Source organism: Stenella coeruleoalba, assembly GCF_951394435.1.
Source record: "Stenella coeruleoalba genome assembly, chromosome: 15".
Classification (NCBI taxonomy): Eukaryota; Metazoa; Chordata; class Mammalia; order Artiodactyla; family Delphinidae; genus Stenella; species Stenella coeruleoalba.
Window position 1 is genome coordinate 27611857 of NC_137161.1, and position 18150 is coordinate 27630006.

The window sequence follows — 18150 nt, forward strand, 5'->3', positions numbered from 1 at the left end:
CTGTGCCCAGCACTCTGTCTGTCCATCCTGATGTCTCTCTCGTCTCCATCTGTCCCTGTCTCTGTGTCTCTGGAGGTCTCCTCTGATCTCTGTCCTTCCCATTCTGTCTCTCACTCCTCATCTCCCACTCTCTGATGTCTCTCCCCACAGAAAACACTGCCTAAGCCAGAGTTGGTGGGCAGCTGCCCCTCTGCCCTCCACCCAGGTCTCCCGCCTCCGGATCCTGCTTGGCCCGGGAGGAGGGTTGGGGAGGAAGTCTCAGGCCTGGGGTTGGGGCAGATTAGGCATTGTACCCCCCTAGGGTGCACCCTGGGCCCCGCTCTCAGTGCTTCTCAGAGGTCTCAGAGGAGAACTGGTGATGCCAGCTTTAGGAGGAGGTGAGACCTTGGAGGGGACCTCAAGGAGCCTGTCGGGGGGAAGGTATGGATGAGGGACGGCCAGCTCAGCCCGTGGGTGAGCGAGACCCTGACCTGCACCCACTTCTTGACGGCACCTGGCTGCACAAGGACCCGAGTGGGGAGGGGATGGGCGTATTCAGCCAGGCATGCCTGTGGGGAGGTGGGGCTTCACCCCGCCCTGCACCCACCTCCGGACAGCATCTGGGCGCACTTGCAGAGGCAGTTGTCGTTGTCTGCGTCGCGGGTGCTGAAGTTGGTGCCCTGCAGGACCAGGCTGCTCTGGCGCCCCGCCGAGCCGCTGTACCCACTCAGGGAAAGCCTGGAGGCCACCCGGAGGTGGTGATGGGAGAGGGGCCCAGAGTCAGGTTGGGGGTGGTTGCGGAAGGGGTTCCCCTCCAGTTGTGCTGAGGCATCTTCCCTCCCTGTCTGCTGCCTGCAGGGACAGAGTGCCCACCCCGTGCCAGGCCTCCCTCAGCTGGCTGAACCTGAGTCTTGGCCAGTTGTGAGAATGATCGTGACAATAATAATGAGGACCACGGCTAACATTTTTTTGAACATCTACTATGTGCCAGGCATTGTTTAAAGCACTTTACATGGGTTAATTCATTCTCATTTAATCCTCAAAATACCTTAGTATCCCCATTTTACAGACGAGGAAACAGAGCTCCCAAGAGCCCCAGGAGCCTGCCTGAGATCTCAGAACAAATGAGGGTGAGAGACAGATCCCAGCCCCATTTGGCCTGACTTCCCAGCTGACCATCCGGCAACCCCAGCCCTATCACACCTCACGCCCACCCACGCCCTCCGGGAAGCCTTCCTTGACCACAGCAGCCCACATGGATCAGGGCCCTGAGGCACCCCCAGCCCTGTGACCTCCACCCCTGCAGCCAGCTGGGGAGGGTTTCTATTTCTCGGTCAGGCTATGAGGCCCTGGCGGGCACATCCAGGCCTTTGTGGTGATTACGACCACAAGTTCTGGGGGTAAAACGCCTGGATTCAAATCCCAGCTGTGCCGCTCGTCAGCTGTGTGGCCTTGGGCAGATTGCTTCGCCTCTCGGCTTCAGTTTCTTCATCTGTTAAAACGGTAACGATAGTATATTAACCGTCATGGTGATGGGGTGACCTCGGCGTGTGACAGATGCAGGGCAGCACTGGCACACAGTAAGTGCCTGGCACGTTCGGTGCTTGTGGACTCGTCCCATCCTGTCCCCGTGTTCCCAGCCCGTGTGCATGGCTGGCACAGGCTTCCACTGAGCCTGGCAGGAGAGAGTGTTGGGGGCTTGTAGCAGGGCAGGGGCTGCACTGGCAGCTGAGGCGGGAGCCAGTTTGGGAGCAACAGAAGGTCCTACGGGTGGAGGCAAGTGGACACCAGATGCAGCCGGGGCAGCTCGGGGAAGCCCTGGCTCCCCAGGGCAGGGCCTGCGAGATGCCCCCATTGGGATCCAGAGGAAATGTGGGGCCTGGGCATGAGGCCACCTCAGTCCCTGCATCTACCCCCTGTGTTCTCTGTCTGTGGTGAGGGCAGGGCTGGCTCAGCGTGGCCAGCCGTGAAGCCTTAACTGTGCCCCTAAATATGCCACCCTGGGCTTGCATGAGTGGCATTGCAAATCCCCCGCCAAGAGGCCCACCTGGCCAGGGGCTCCCTGGGGTGGGGACAGGCTGGCCGGCCCACCTGCTCATAGGGTCCCAGCTTCTCCTTGTGGCCATTGAGGGCTCCATTTGAGGGCTCAGTCATGTCAGTTCAAGGCCAGGCTCGGGACTCAGGCTAAAGTTTGAGGTCACCTTTAGTCTGGGGCTGTGTGGAATCAGTGCTGGACAAAGCCGAATGATCTCATGGGGTCACTGCGGCAGCACTGGCCCCAAGTCCTCAGCCTCCCTTCCCCTCCTCTCTGGGAGCCAGAAGGGGGATCTGCGATCTCTAAGGGACCCTCAAGTCATGAGCCGGGAAGCCCCAGTTGACCCATTGCTCAGATGCACTTTGGACATAATCATGGCTCAGGTCTGGGGAACACAAACATACACACGAGTCCTTGGACACCCCCAATTGAGACACACGAGGTGCGTGAGTCTGTGCCTGAGGCCGTGAGCATCCGGATGCAAGTCTCTGTGCCTGCATGTTCATGTGTGCGTTTATGTTTGTGCGGCAATCTCTATGGTGGGTCTGAGTGTGCGCTCTGGAATATGTCTTTGTGCCCGAGATTGTGTGCGTGTTTACCTGAGAGGGCTTCTCTGAGGCACGTTTGCACACGTCCCTGGGTGTGTGTCTGTGCTTGTTTGTGTGGCTATGGCACTTGTGTGAGTCTGTGCCCTGAAGGTTCAAGTGTGTACCCCAGGGGTGTGGTGAGCCCCTCCACATGTGCATGTGCGTCTGTGCGTGTCCCTGTATATCTCTGTGTGTATCTGGTGCTTGTTGCCGGGTCTGGGTGTGTGGGCACCTCTGGAAGGCCTGTGCCTGGTGTCAGTGTGTGCCTGTGTCTTGTCTGTGCCTCCCCCATCCCGCTCCGTGGGCCGCTTCTCTGCAGTCTTATGCATGCACCCCAGCTGGGCTCCAGAGGGTTCCCATTATTGTGTCTGACAAATAAGGGTGCCCCTCCCACCCCGATGCCCACGCTCCAGCTTCTGCCTGCCCAGGTTTCGCCACCTCTAGGCTTCCCTATGGGGATCCACCCCACCTCACCAGGCAGCTGACTCTGTACGGTGGGGACCCAGGGACGGCACCTGTTTCTGTCACTCTCCCCTTAGCCCTTCTCTGGCAGTTTCTATGTGTTTTCCAGGATCTTCCAGGCTTTTTCTGAATGAGCAGGGCCTATTCCTTACGATCCCCGGAGCCCTTGAAAGAGCCTTGCTCAGGTTTGGGGTTTCTGTGGCCAGCTGCATGTCAACTCTTCTTTCTGCCTTCTTTTCAGAATCTCCCTGCTGCTTGGGGAGCCCTTTCTATCCTCTCTCTGTCTGGAGAATGCCTACTCTTCAGAGGCACCACCTCCTCCAGGGAGCCCTCCCCGATAGCGCAAGCATCTCTATGCCCTTGTGCTTTCCCCTTAGGCAGCTCCTGTCTTCTTGGGGGTGTGGGTTTGCTTGTGGACACACTCACCCTCAGACACACACGACACACTGGACTGTGAACAACTTTGAGGGGTAGGGCGCAGGTCTGATTCTTCCACAAATGATCAGAACCAGCCCATGCCTGGCACAGAGCAAGTGTTCAATATATCATTATTATTATTTAGGGCTCTGCAAAGGGTCACATAGATGTGGGCCCTTTGAAACCTGAGCATAACAGTCTGGAACCATGGGCAGGGAGCTCTCCATGACTCAGATAAAAAGCCAGAGGGAGCTCATCAAATTCACAGAGGGGAGCACAGCAAGGGGTTCCAAATGTAACATACATGTATATGCTTGTATAAATGGACATAAATAATTGAGATATACATAGATGCAGAAATATTATATTTCTGTCTTTGAATATATCGTTTGTATATCTCTAACGTTTATGTAACACTTACCACATGCTGTGCGTTTTCTGCAGATTATCTCAATTATGACACAGATACTATATTTTACAGATGAGGAGACTGAGGCACAGAGAGGTAAGTAACTTGTCTAAGGCCATGAATCCAACAAGTGATAGAGTCAGGGTTCACACCCAGGCAAGCCGGCTCCAGGGCCACGTTCTTTAGCACAATGAGATACTTTTCCCGATGTTTCTTGCGCAAGAAAAATGGCAGATCCTGGACTTAGGGCCACAGAAGCTGCTGCCCAAGAATTGGGTCATGGAGTTGAGGTTTAACTGTTACTTGTGTAGGAAAGGGAGGCTCCCCCAGCTTCCTGTTATGCACTTACCATGTCCCAGGCACTGGAGATGGGAACAGCAGTGAGCTTGCCCAGAGCAGTCCAGCCAAGTGTGTGAAGGGCTGGCTTGGGGACAGTAATTATAACGTTATAATATAATTTGCTGAACATATACTAAGTGCCAGCACTAATGCTGTACGTGTGGTATCTCATTCAAGCTTCACAACACTTCAGATGAGGTAGGCACACCTATGGCTCCCATTTTGCAGATGAGAAGGTGAAGGGACTTGCTCAGGGTCGCTCAGGGAGAGAGGGATAAAGTCAGGATTTAAGCCTTGGCTTTGGTGGTCAGCGGCTTAAAGAGGAGTCAGCAGGACGTTGTGGCTACTCACTGTTCCGCTTAAGGAGTCAGAGGCATCCAGCTGGGCCCCGCCTAGCCCAGAGCTGGGGATGTTTCATTCAGCTCTAGACATTGCACTTGAAGGAGGAACATTATCAGACTGGGTTGGGTCCCACAGAGGGGATGTCAGAACCAGCTAGCTGGAGGAACCAGGGGCATTTAATAGAGGGGTTGGGGACCCATCACCGGGAAGCCCTCAGAGGTGGAATTAGGCATACAATGCAGGCGGACAGAGAGTCATCAGAGATTCTTTGGGAGGAAGTGACCTCCCATCAGTGAAGGCATTCCAGCATGGCTGGATGATGAATGTGGCTGTGGAGGAGATTCTAGCATCATGTGAAGAACCAGATGACATGTGAGGTCCTTTGTGGCCCTAGAGCATGAGTCTATGAATTCAATTCTGTCCTGGTTCCAAGCTAGCTTATCTTTAAGATCCTTGAGTTTCTGAGAGACGTAACATCATGTAGGAGAAACACCATGAGTTTTGGCAGCAAAACTGAATTCAAAACCAGGCCCTACCTGTTTTGTAACTTTGGGCAGGGGACTTAAGCTCTGTGTCTCAGTTCCCACATCGCTAAAGCAGGTACAGCAATGCTTACCTCAGAAGGTTGTGGGGAGGATTAAATGGAGTCATTTGCCTGGAACATAATAGGTGCTCAAGAAATGTGCATTCCTTTTCCTGAACAGAGCCAAGAACCAGGCTGAGGGAGGGGTGAGAGACCTTGATGATTTTCTAATGGGCTCATATTTAAGCCCATCCTGTGGTTAAGAAGCAGAGGTACAGAGAAGCCCACTTGACTTGCCTGAGTTCACACACTGAGCTGGAGCAGAGCCAGAATGAGCCCAGTTCCCCTGATTCCCAGCCTGAAATTTCCACCTCACCCCACAGCATAGGACAGGCTGGGAAAGTCACCTCCCCACTTCTGGGCCTCTGTAAAATGATTGCCTCGGGGTGACTGACCTTGGAAGGCCCCTTCCTGTTCCTGGCATGGCAGTGTCAGCGACATTCTCTCCACCCCACCCAGTGGCCAGGATGTGCTGAGTGCTAACCAGCCGTCTCCAGATCCCATGACGTGCGCCCAAACGGGGGACAGATGGCAGGAACTGGAGACGCCCAGGGACTGACCGCTGGTGCATACTCTGTGGCCACTAGCCCAGGGCTCCCAGCCCACCCATGAGCCTGGGCCCCAAGCCCACCTGTACAGCTGCCCCTCGCTGCCCAGCTGGAAATGCTCATACTGGGCGTAGGCCTCGTTGCCTTCCCAATCTTGCAGCTCCACGCGCAGAGAGTACGCTGCCCTGCTGGTGAGCTGGTGCACCACCTCGTTACCTAACCAGTGCTCCCCGGCTGGGTTGCCAAAGCCCTGGGGAAGAGGAGAATGGGGGTAGGCTGCATGCCGAGGAGGAAGGCTACACCTCTGGTTAAGGAGCTGGGCTGGGCCGGGCTCTGGGGACACTTACCCAAAACCACTTTGCTAGGAGCTCCCCAACTCCTAGAGCAAAAAGACTAAGACTTTTGTGAATGTAAAAGCCTGTTAAAAATAATTGAAATCACATGAATCATAATTGAAATCTATGAAGTTCAAGAACAGGCAAAAAAACAGAAGTCTGTGGTGGTAGGAGTCAGAATAGCTACTACCTTTAGGGGAGTCTTGACTTGGAGGGGACACAAGGAGGGTTTCTGGGGTGCTGGAAGTGTTGTATATCTAGCTTTGAATGGTGGTCATATGGGTGAATACATATGTGAAAATTCACTGAGTCTTACACTTCAGATTTGTGCACTTAGCTACATGAATATTACATCTCAATTAAAAAATTAAATCAGCTGCATAAGTGGTAGAGCAAACATTGTTCAGTGACATGGCAGCCACTGAAAAATTTCAGTGACATAGGAATGTAAAGCTAAGAGCATTGGGAGTCACCAGTGTCCCAGAGTGACACGTGACCAATGCCCTTGGGCAGAACAATAATTCAGCACCGAGGACAGGGCACGCCAAAGCCCCACTCCCCATTTTAGTCATGCTGTACCCCTCATTAGCCTAATGGTTAATGTTCAGCAGTCTTTTGCGTATTTCTGCTTCTGAGCACCCTATTTCTCTTTGCCATTTGAGTGATACTTTAAAACCCAATTGGTTCAAGAACAGTCATAGATTAATTTGGTACTTTTAAAAAAGTATTTATCAAATGAACAGCAAGCAGACACACAAAAAATAGTATTGTATTTCTGAGTATCTTTTTCTATTTCTTTTGCTCTTAAAAACTTTAAGAGCTTTTAAGTTAGCTTGCCAAAAATCCTTTATCCAAAATTTAATTAAAAAATTGAAAGACGATCAGGCACTATTCCTCGTCTTGTAAAATGCATGGGGTCTTTAAGCCAGCAATTCTGAATTTAAAACATCTCTCCTGCAGATGTAGTCATGTATGTGTGCTAAGACAAAGACATTCATTTAAGCGATGCAGCCAGGGGTGAGGAAGCCAGCAATTCTGAATTAAAAAAATCTCTCCTGCAGATGTAGTCATGTATGTGTGCTAAGGCAAAGACATTCATTTAAGCGATGCAGCCAGGGGTGAGCAGCGGAGATCACTTTTTTCTCTTCCCTTTTTTGTATTCTTTAAAAATTTTAGCAAGGTATATGTATTATCTTTTCCAAAAATTAAAACAAAATAAAACTTACACTTTCATTCTTAGGATATATGTCAGGACTTGCAAAAAGAGGGTTCAATTTCGGGTGATGGAGTCCCCGATAGCATACTTGCACTGGCCAAATCTCTTTGAAGGCAGTTGGTTTAGGTGGGCTGAGTTATTTTCTGAGAAGGGTTGGGGGCAAACCAGACCCCTGCCCACAACCCACTTCCTGCCCCAGGTTTCAGGGCTGACAAGCTCCTCCCCAGGGCAGAAATGTTACCTGTTTGTAATCCTTCCAGTTCCGTTGGAAATTCATGCTGCCATTCTCACGGCGCTGGATGAGGGTCCACCCACCTCCACTGGCCTCCATGTCACAGAATACCTGGAGGAAATTGGGGAGGTGGGAAGTTGGAAGCCCCAGGAGGCAGCCAGAAGGCAGGTCTGGGCCAGCCCGAGGGTGATTTGGCTGACAGAACCTCACAGAGCAACAGGTGAGCTTGGTGGTCCAGGGCCTCCCAAGGATCCAGGTCCGAATCCCCCACCCGTTGTCTTCATTTGTCTGAAACGGTGGGCAAGTGATGTCCTCCCGGAGCCTTCTTTTCCTCAGTTGTAAAATGGGGATGTTAATACCTTAACCTTTTTGTGCCTCAGTGTCTCATCTGCACACTGGGATTGTTGTGAAAATTAAATGAGATGAGTCATCCACCAAAAGAACAGAGCCTTTCACTCGCTATTATTGCAGGGTTGCTGTAAGAATTAAATGCCAAGAGATGTAAAGTGCTTGGCACATGGTGTAGACTCAGGAAATGTTATTACAGGGGTTCCCTGGTGGCCTAATGGTTAGGATTCTGTGCTTTCATTGTGGAAGCCCAGGTTTGATCCCTGGTTGGGAAACCATCCTGCATGCCGGGCGGCATAGCCAAAATACAAAAAAAAAAAAAAGGAAATGTTATCACATTCAGCAGATAAATGTTTTCTGAGCATTTATTAGGTGCCAGGTTCCATTCAAGGCATGGGGAATGCCCATATGGATAAGACAGAATGATTCTTTCTTTCAAACAGCTTACCATCCACCACAATCACATCTTTCAGTTTAACTTTTGTTCACATATTATTTTTTCCAGCCAGCTCAGTACATTTCAATGTTTGATGAGGAAACACTTGGTGCCTGCCCCTGTACTAGGTGAATCAGAGACAAATCAGAGATAAATTAACCCCCAGGGCTGGCTTGGTCTGGAGGAGGCTAGCAGACTGATAGGGCTAGGTCTGATAGGGCTAGCAGACTATTGAATAGGAACATTTGGGCAGCTACAAAGAGAGTTCCCAAGAAGGAGTCATGGGGCAATCCTGGAAAGCTTCCCAGGGGAGGTGGCATTGGAACAAGGCTTTGGATGATGATATGCCTGCCAGACAGAGATTAGTGGGAATAGTGTTTCCAGTGGAGGGAGCAGGAGTAAAGGCTCTGAGATGGTGAAGGTCTGCTCAGGGAGAGAAGACAGTGGCATCTGTTGTGAGGGTAGCAGAAGTTGCAGGAAGGGAAACTGAGGCCCAGAGAAGGGAAGGGACTTGCTCAAGGCAAATGAGTCAAAAGTAAAGCTGAGGTTTGAGCCCAGATCTCTTGCCTCCCAGGCCAGCTCTTCCCTCTCTATCAGTGTTCCCAAATTTTAGTTATTCACGCCTTCCCAAATTCCACCATAGCTGAACTAATTTCATATAAAATATTTACTTTAAAACTGGTATCTTTCGGGCTTCTCTGGTGGCGCAGTGGTTGAGAGTCTGCCTGCTGATGCAGGGGACATGGGTTCGTGCCCCGATCCGGGAAGATCCCACATGCCGCGGAGCGGCTGGGCCCGTGAACCATGGCCGCTGAGCCTGCACGTCCGGAGCCTGTGCTCCACAATGGGAGAGGCCACAACAGTGAGAGGCCCGCGTACCGCAAAACAAAAACAAAAACAAAAACAAAAACAAAAAACAACAAAAAAAACCTGGTATCTTTCATAGAGAATGGACTTGAGGATACGGGGAGTGGGAAGGGTAAGCTGGGACGAAGTGAGAGAGTGGCATGGACATATATACACTACCAAATGTAAAATAGATAGCTAGTGGGAAGCAGCTGCATAGCACAGGGAGATCAGCTCGGTGCTTTGTGACCACCTAGAGGGGTGAGATAGGGAGGGTGGGAGGGAGACGCAAGAGGGAGGAGATATGGGGATGTATGTATATGTATAGCTGATTCACTGTGTTATACAGCAGAAACTAACACACCATTGTAAAGCAATTATACTCCAATAAAGATGTTAAAAAAAATGGTGTCTTTTTTTTTTTTACTTAAATAAATACTCAGACTAAATGCATCTTAAAAGGAAATCTTATTAGTACCATAGAGGGAAAATTAGTAACACTTGCTTTTATTCAGATAATTGTAAAAATATATATAATGAAAACAAAATAGTGCTAGAAAATTCTAGCTAGAGATTGAGGGCCTGATCTCTCTTTGTTAAAAGGGGGATTTAGCAGGTGTGTGAGAACTGTTGAAGATAATCTGAGCCATCCTCCTTGATATATTCAGCTGGGTTGAAAGAAAACTGAAAAGGGAATATGAAGTGGGAAGACTGGCTAGTTGTTCTCCAAACTCTTCCACTTCTGGGCCTGGCCCCCAAACCCTCCCTCCTGACATCCACATTTTCCCTTGACTGCCCTCCCCCCACACATCTGATAACTGGGCCTCAAAGTTCTGGGTAAGCTTGGGAGCCACTCAGTGAAGACGGTGGAGCTTCCATCGGCCCCAGTCTCTAATTTCCCACATAAAGCAAGCTCCCACACCTACCTTCAGCTGGACTGTAGGTAGATTAGAAATAAACTTCTTTGTGTTAAGCCCCTGGAACTGAAATGCTTGCAGGTTTGTTTGCTGTACCAGCCAGCATTATCTGAACCAACACAGAACCATTTATTGCTATTCCAACTTAAAAGCATCCCAGGAAAACACGCTGGAGAAGGATGCATTGCCAGCTTTGGGAACTTCTGCTTTAACCGCATGATCTGACCCCTGAACGAGTGGGGGCTCCAGAGGGTAGGGTCACCCCCACCTTCTCTGGAATCTCAGCTGTTGGACAAGGCCTGGAGGTGACGTTGGTGGGGGCAGGGCGGGGTGGGGTGGAGGGTTGTCTGCGAGTCTTCTGGCTCAGCACCCTCTGATAGCCTCAGCCCTCCGGGAGCCCCCTAACCTTTCTGGGCTCTGTCACATTGGCCACATGGATGGTGTAGATGCCACTGGCATTGGCTCCGGAGCGCTGGATCTCTGCACAGTCCTGGAACACCTGCTCGGCTGCCCTCATGGAGGCTGCAATGCGACAAGGCAAAAACAATTGGAAGTGAGCTCAGGAGAGAGGGAAGGGGTCAGGTGGGCACTCCCGTCTGCTCTGTGCCAGGTTCTGGGCTGGGAGGCGTTGGGGATAGGGAGAGGTAGTGGACCCTGGAAGGTCTCGTAGAGGAGCTGACAGTGAGCTGGGGCCTGGAGGAGGAGCAGAGGCCACCCAGGTGGAGAAGGGGCGAGTGTCTCAGGCAGAGGGAACAGCATATGCACGGGCTCCAAGGCGGGAAGAGTCCTGTGTGTGCAGGGATCGGGGTGAGGTGAGGGGAATCTGGCTGAGGCCACAAAGAGGAGATGACTCCCACCCAAATCCAGAGCTAAGGCCAGAGGGAGCTCTGGCTGTTTGATGGACCAGAGAGCAACATTAAGGAAGGAGAGACGAGGCTGAGATTTCAGCCTTGAATGCCAGGCTGAGGAGCCCAGACTGTGCAGAAGAAGAGCCCTCTGGCCAGAGGATAGAACAGAGATTGGAGGGGATGAGACTCAAAGCAGGAAGGGCAGAGATGAGGCTGCTAGAGTCTTCCAGGACAGGTAATTGGGGCTTGAACTCCACTGAGGTACTTCCGCATTTCACAGACTAGGAAACTGAGGCCCAAAAGTGAGGTAACTGGCTCAAGGCCACACAGCTGGGTCGGGTGGGAGGGGTTGGGCAGGGCTTTCCCTCTCTCCAGGTCTTAGGGGGGATTTGTCCTTGGAGCTGTCTCGGGTAGGAGACCCAGGGTCCCCTCCACAGCCCACTCTACCAGCTGGATATCCCTGCAGCTCTTAGGTGGGTCCCCCTCACCTAAGGGGGACGTGCTGCCCCCCGGTTGCAGCACGGGCTTAGTTGCCGCACGGCATGTGGGATCTTCCTGGAGGACCAGGGATCGAACCCATGTCCCCTGCATTGGCAGGCAGATTCTTAACCACTGGAAACTTCAGGAACACTGCTAGCAGGGCATCGCACATAGTAGGCACTTAACAAATATGTATTTCCTCCTCCTTCCCTCAGAGACCCACAGACGGGGGTTGGGCATCTTTTGCAAGAGACAGTTGTGGAGCTCTGCTGTTCACAGCTGTATCCGCAGCACCAGCACCGGGTCTGGCGCAGGAAGTGCTGTTGACTGAGTGATTGACTGAAGTCGGTCCCATTAGAAGTGAGGGCTGGGGAGCGGGGCCGGCCATTGTCCTCCTTTCTCAGAAGCCTGGGCCACAGGTGCCTCCCCACTTCTGTTTGGCCCTCTAGGGCTTAGGGGCAGGGCCAGCTGGGACCCAAGTGGGCTTGAGACCAAGGGTGAGCACCAGAGCCAGCCAGGGTTGGGCTCGGGCCGGGGCCGAGGTCGGAAGTTGGACCTCGGGGTCCAACTTCTCTCACCCTAATGCCTAGGGGCATTAGGGTGAGAGAAGTCCTTGGGAGGCATTGAGTCCAACCTCTCCATTCTGCAGATAGGGAAACTGAGGCCTGGGGAGGGTGGCAAGCCCAAGCAAGTGAGGAGGGAGGGTGGATCCTGGACCCCGGACTCCTCAGTCTGGGCTGGTGGTATCCTTCTTATTATCATCACCTCCGTTAAACGCATGGGGAAACGAACGCCGGTCAAGGTCACACGTGGAGTCGGGACAAGAGTCTGGATTGGTTCCTCTTAGGACTGTTGTCACCATTATTACTGCTGTTTGGTGTTATTCCTGTTTCATAGGTGGGGGCGGGGGGTGGTCTTTCCCGAAGTAGCTTCCAGGACCGGCGTGAACCGGGAGGGTAAGCGGGGTCTCCCACCCCTCTCCTCCCCTCCTCCCGCACCTGGCGGGCCCCCTTTGCTCACCCGGGCCCTGGGCCACGACGCGCACCAGGCGCTGCACCGACTCCAGCAGCTGGCTCTGCTGGCGCTGCAGGAGGCTGGAGTTGCTGCTGGCGGCGCGCAGGCTGCGCTCAAGGCCGGCGAGGGCGCCGCTCTGGCGGCCCAGCAGGCGCCGCAGCCGCTCCTTCTCGCCGCGGAGGCTGGCCAGCTCCGCCTGCTGCTGCGTCTCCAGGGCCTGCACCCGCGTTTCCAGCGCGCTGCGGGGCGGGGGCGCACAGGCGTGAACCCGCCGTCCCCACCTTGCAGTCACACTCGCGGGCTTTCCCCTGGGCCCGGGGGTGAGACTCAGACCCGCACTGAGGCTCAGAGCGGTAGCGTCCCGCCCAGGGTTACACAGCCCGGAGGTCCGTGCCCACAGATAGCACAGAGTGAGGAGGGGAGGAAAGAGAGACCTGGCATTGGAGTAAAATGGATTGGAGTCCAGTAGAGGAAAGAGGTGGGGTGGGAGGGACACAGCAGCAACCTGCTAGCCATTATCAAATCCCAAATATGCGTGCCCTTTGACCTAGCAGTCCACTTACCAGAGATAACCTCCAGGGAGCATGGGCATGAATGCCCTTTGGAGGATGGGTTGTAATAGGGAAAAACAAAACAGCCAAAATGCCAACGGCCAGGACTGGCTGAGTCTGTTCTGTTCTGGTGTCCCTGGAAATGTTCTGGAGTGGTGAAGGGGAAGGAGGCTGAGAGCATTTGCGCAGAATTGGAAAGATGCCGGGGACTTGGAGTGGGCGCCCTGGCGCATCAGTACCTCTAGTCTAACCCCACGTGTGGGAAATTAAAAGAGAAAGAAAAAGGTATTAATGTAAATGTAGAGGGATACTGGGGAGCTTATAGGAAAAGGCGTGGATGGACACGTGGAAGGACATAGTGGCGCCTGTGTTTCTAGCGAATGTGAAAGAAAATCCACTAAGTGCTGTTACTTCTGCAGAGCAGGTTTGAGCAGATGGGGGTGGAGAGGAGGGGGGGGTGGAGGGGACTGACCTTCCCTTTCATTCTGCACAGGTCTCTATTGTCTGATAAGTAAGACTGTCTAATGAGCATGAGGCATTTTTGTAATGAGTTTAAAAAAAAAAGAGTCTTAAAAAAGAAAGAAGCTTTTGACTCAGCTCTTGCACTTTTGGCATTTTATCCTACAGTTTTGCTCACATGTGTGTGCAATAAGATATGGGAATGTTATTCATAGCATCACTGGTTGGAATCGTAAAAGACTGGAACAACCTCAATACCCATTCATTGGGGACTGGGAAATAAATGCGGGGACAGCCATACAGCGAAGCATTATGCAGCTGGAGGAAAGAACGGGCAAGTGTGTCATGCAGTTACAGAACCATCTCTAGGATAACTGAAAAAACGAGACAAAAAACCAATGTGCCGAGGAGTAGTCTGCTTCACTTGGGTTTAAAAAGGGACTGTGCATACATATTTGCCTCTGCTGTGGGTGGGTGGGTGGCTGAGGGATAGGGGTAGGAGGGAGATGTTTTCCTATACGTGAGTCTATGCCAACCCATTCTCCAGACTAAGAAAATGAGTCCAGCCAGGGCAGGAGGAATTTTCCCTGGACCCCAAATTATGCCGCAGGAAAAGAGAGAATTTGGGCACACTGGATTCTAGAATTTTAGCTGTCTCCATGGGCCAAGAGCTTATGGATCATATCCTCCATCTTCACTGGTCTCTAGGCACTTGGTAATTCAATTCAGAGTGATTGATAGTGTCCCAGTCCTTCCCCCCTCAGGGTGGAGAGTAAGAATAAGAAATTACACAAACTATCATTAACGGTCCTCAGGTCACAGGGAGCTGGAAGACCTTTATGCCTTTTCTTTTCTTTTTTTTTTTTTTTTGCGGTACGAGGGCCTCTCACTGTTGTGGTCTCTCCCGTTGTGGAGCACGGGCTCCGGACGCGCAGGCTCAGCGGCCATGGCTCACGGGCCCAGCCGCTCTGCGGCATGTGGGATCTTCCCGGACCGGGGAACGAACCCGTGTCCCCTGCATCGGCAGGCGGACCCTCAACCACTGCGCCACCAGGGAAGCCCCTTATGCCTTATCTTGACCCAGCATGTGAGCAACAGTAACATCTCGCCCTGTACACAGGCTTGTGGCTGCTTCAGTGCCTCTTCCAGCAGCCAGACCTTGGCAGTGTTTTCTCTACTCAGCTCGAAACCAAGACGAAATCAGCTTCAGAGGTCCATGTCTCTCTGCCTTATCTGTACCCCAGGACTCTTTCTTTCTTTGTAATTTAAAGGGTGTTCCCCTTGTGTGTCTTTGCTTATAAATGCAGAGACTGTCTGCTAATGCAGAAAAGAAACTGGTCACTGTGGTTGCTTCTGGGAAGGAGAGTTGGTAGATGAGATCAGATTTATTTGTTTGCAAATAAGTAAATCAAATTAAAATGTACAGGGTGAATTGTATGGTATGTAAATGGTAGTTCAATAAAGCTGTTAAAAATTTATGAAATAAATAAAGGAAGAAAGAAAAGAAGGGAAGAAAGAGAGAGGGAGAGAGAGAGGGAAAGATAGAAAGAACAGAGAAAGAATCAGCGTGTCCTGAGCCCCAGGAAAATACCTGTCCCCTGTCCCACCCAGGACGGGATAGCCAGGCCCCATGCCTGCCTGGCCGCCAGCCCCAGGGTCCACATTCACTCTCGGCTTCAGTCTGATCCCCAGCCCTGGTTTCAGTCTTTCCCCCAGCCCTGGTCACTAGGGCTCCAGGCCTAGTCCCCCAAGTGTCCCCTCACTCCAGTCTTAATCCGGGCCCCTAGCTCTGGCCCCACCCCCCAGCCCAGGCACTAGCCCAAGTCCAACTTCCGACCTCGGCCCCGGCCCGAGCCCAACCCTGGCTGGCTCTGGTGCTCACCCTTGGTCTCAAGCCCACTTGGGTCCCAGCTGGCCCTGGCCCTCAGCCCTGCTCCCAGCCCTTGTCCCTGTCCAGAGCCAGGGTGCCAGTGCCCACCTGTTGTGGCCCTGCAGCCGGTGGAGCTCGTGGCCCTGCAGCAGCAGCTGCCTCTCCAGCTTGTTGGTGGACAGCGACGTCTCCAGAAGCTGGATCTCCATTCTCGACGTCTGGTTCAGGACCTGCCCCGGTGAGTGGGGGGTGGGGGGAGGGGGGGGCCCATGTGAGGCCTGCAGGAGCCCTGCCAGCAGCCAAACACCTGACCTTGGGCCCTGCCATTCCAGAAACTTGCTGACCCATTTCCACCTTCGCAGTATTTTCTCATCGCTCACAGACCCTAACTGAGCTTATGATCTGGTTCTTAAATTTACTCTTTCCCGTCACTGCATGGCAGTTCCATTCCTCCTGCTGCTCGGACCCCAGCAGGGGTCAGCTTTGACCCACCCCCCCATATCTAATCCATCAGCAGGTCCCATCAGCTCCGCCTTCCAAATGGGTACCTGACCACTTCCCTGCGCTTCCCCGCCCCAACTCAGGCCCCGGCCTCCATCTCCCGCCCGTACCCGGGCCAGCCTACTCACAGGGCTCTCCGCTCCTGCCCTTGCTTCCTGCAGCCCTTGGCTGCTTGGTAGTCTGAGGTAGACTTAAAAAGCAGCCCCTATGCTCTCCCTGCGGCTCCCACCTCACACGGCAGTGGCCTGCGATGCCATCTGCCCCCATCACCTGTCTGAGCCCACTAGTCTCCCTGGGTCACTCCAGCCATACCGGCCTCCCTGATGCTCCTGGAGCTTGCCAGCACCGTTCCACCCCTGGGCCTTTGCAGATACCATTCTCCCGGTCGGGAAGGTTCTCCCAGTAAGCCTGGCTCCAATCCTACCCTCCCAGTGGTGCCTTCCTGGCCGTACTGTCTAAACTTGCAACTCACCCCTCCCGCCACTCCTGGCACACACTCCCCACTGATCTCGTCCATGCTACTTTCTCCCTAGTGCTACCACCGTCTCACACACGTATGTTATTTATCCTGTTTGTTTTCTTGGTGCTCATTAGAAAGGAAGCTTCATGGGGGTAAGGATCCACGCCTGTTTTGTTTACTGCTGTAAACTAGAACCAGGCCCATCCAACAGTGCCTGGTACATAGTAGGGTTTAACAAACATGTGCCCATTTGTCAGTGTCTTTTCAGCCATTCACTTACCCTCTCATTTATACTCCTGTCCTCTCCTTCCCTCTCCGCTGCTCCCTGTGGCCTCCTCTTTCAGAGTCACTGGCCCCCTGAGTTCTAATGAACTGTTTATTATCCACCTTCCCCTGGAGCACTGTGAGTCCTCTGGGGGGTGTGTGCTGCGGCATCCCCTCATCCCAGTGCCCAGCACGGACCCGGACACTGGAGTCACAGAGGCAGAAGAGCCCAACCCAGTGTCTACCCTCCCCACTCTCCCTACCCTGGGCTCATGGCCTGGTGGGAGAACATTTTGTAACGGGGTCATCAGGGAGGAGCCCAGGAGGCTACAGGGTCAGAGGAGGCCCTGACCTCACCCAGGGACAGGGGTCAGGGCAATATGACTGGGGCTGTGAGCCAGCCTGGCCTGCCACAGGCCCCCCAGTGCTGCCCCCTCACCCTCCGGTACCTGAGCCTCCACGTCGGTCAGCTTGCGGGTCTGGGCGGTGGTCTGGTTCAGGAGGCTGGTGCCCAGCTCCAGCATGGTGGCTGTCTGGTTCTGGACCATGTGCTGCTGGGCCTGCGCCAGCTCCAGCCTCAGGTTCATCTGGATGTACCTTTCTAGCTGTGGGGAGACAGACGGTGGGCTGGGGTCATGGGTAGGGCCTGGGGGAAGGCTCCTGTCCCTTCCATATATCCCCATGGAAGGACATAGAGCAACCAGGGGCATCCTCCACTCAGCAGCCAGAGGGAGCCTGTTAAACCTGAGTCAAATCACGTTTCTCCTCCGCTCAAAACCCTCCCAGGCTTCCTGTCTCACTCAGAGGGAAAGCCAAAATCCTCTCTGACTGCAGGTTCTTTCATGACCTGGCCTCCTGCTACCACTCTGATTTCCTCTCCTTGCCTTCTCTCCCTCACTCAGCTCCAGACACACTGGCCTCTGTAACACCCTTCCAACAGAGCAAGCACACAACCACCTCAGGGCCTTTGCACATGCTGTTCCCTCTGTGTGGATCCTCCCCACTCACACACCATCTACAAGGCTCACTCCCTCATGTCATTTCAGGTCTCTTCCTACCACTTATCACTCCCTGACTTCGTATTACATATTTATCTGTTTATTGCCTTTTAAAATTTACCCTTGGAATGTCAGTGCCATGAAGCAAGGGGCTTTGACTTGCTTTATCTCCATATCTAGCACAATGCTTAGCTTACAGTGGATGCTCAAAAAAAATGTGTTCAATGAGTCGATGAAAAGGGGAAGCAGCAAGGGTCAGAGCATAGCGCCCAGTGTCATGCCCGTTACCCAGCTTCCTAGGGCTGAGTCAGTAGCAGGAAGTGGGGATGCATCTTTCCCCGTACAAGAGTTTGCAGGTCCATCAACCAAGCCGGACTTTCTATTTTCTGGCCCCCTCCATCTGTGAAATGGAGCTGAACTGGCCAGTCTCCAAGGGTTCTCCCAGCTCAGATGTTTTGGGATCTGACAAGCTAATGTTCATTTCTTTGACAGGGCAGCTCTCTTTCCCAAGAGCAGGAGAAAACTGGTGTGGTGTGAGACCAGGATCAAATTGCAAAGGTGAACAGCATGTTCTCAGGGCTCAGTGCCTGAAGGCAGAGTGCCCCTCCTCCACTCCCTCTCCATTTGGCACACTGGCTGGCCTCTTGCCACAGTCTCTATCCCTCAGCCCTGGC

At 53.0% G+C, this 18150-nt stretch overlaps 1 protein-coding gene across 2 annotated transcripts in view; it reads right to left on the bottom strand.

Annotated features, from left to right (window-relative positions):
• The window catches only part of ANGPT4 (angiopoietin 4), a 40689-nt gene that overhangs the window by 3112 nt on the left and 19427 nt on the right, over positions 1-18150 (bottom strand). Inside the window, exons 2-8 of one of the 2 annotated variants that reach the window (XM_079943649.1) lie at positions 16928-17083; positions 15362-15483; positions 12380-12612; positions 10438-10553; positions 7494-7595; positions 5785-5951; positions 587-717 (exon numbers count right to left, since the gene is read on the bottom strand). In XM_079943649.1, coding sequence (XP_079799775.1) covers positions 587-717; positions 5785-5951; positions 7494-7595; positions 10438-10553; positions 12380-12612; positions 15362-15483; positions 16928-17083 — 1027 coding nt within the window. Of the gene's footprint in view, positions 1-586; positions 718-4796; positions 5952-7493; positions 7596-10437; positions 10554-12379; positions 12613-15361; positions 15484-16927; positions 17084-18150 lie in introns of those variants that run through there. The other variant, XM_079943648.1, reaches the window with a different exon arrangement.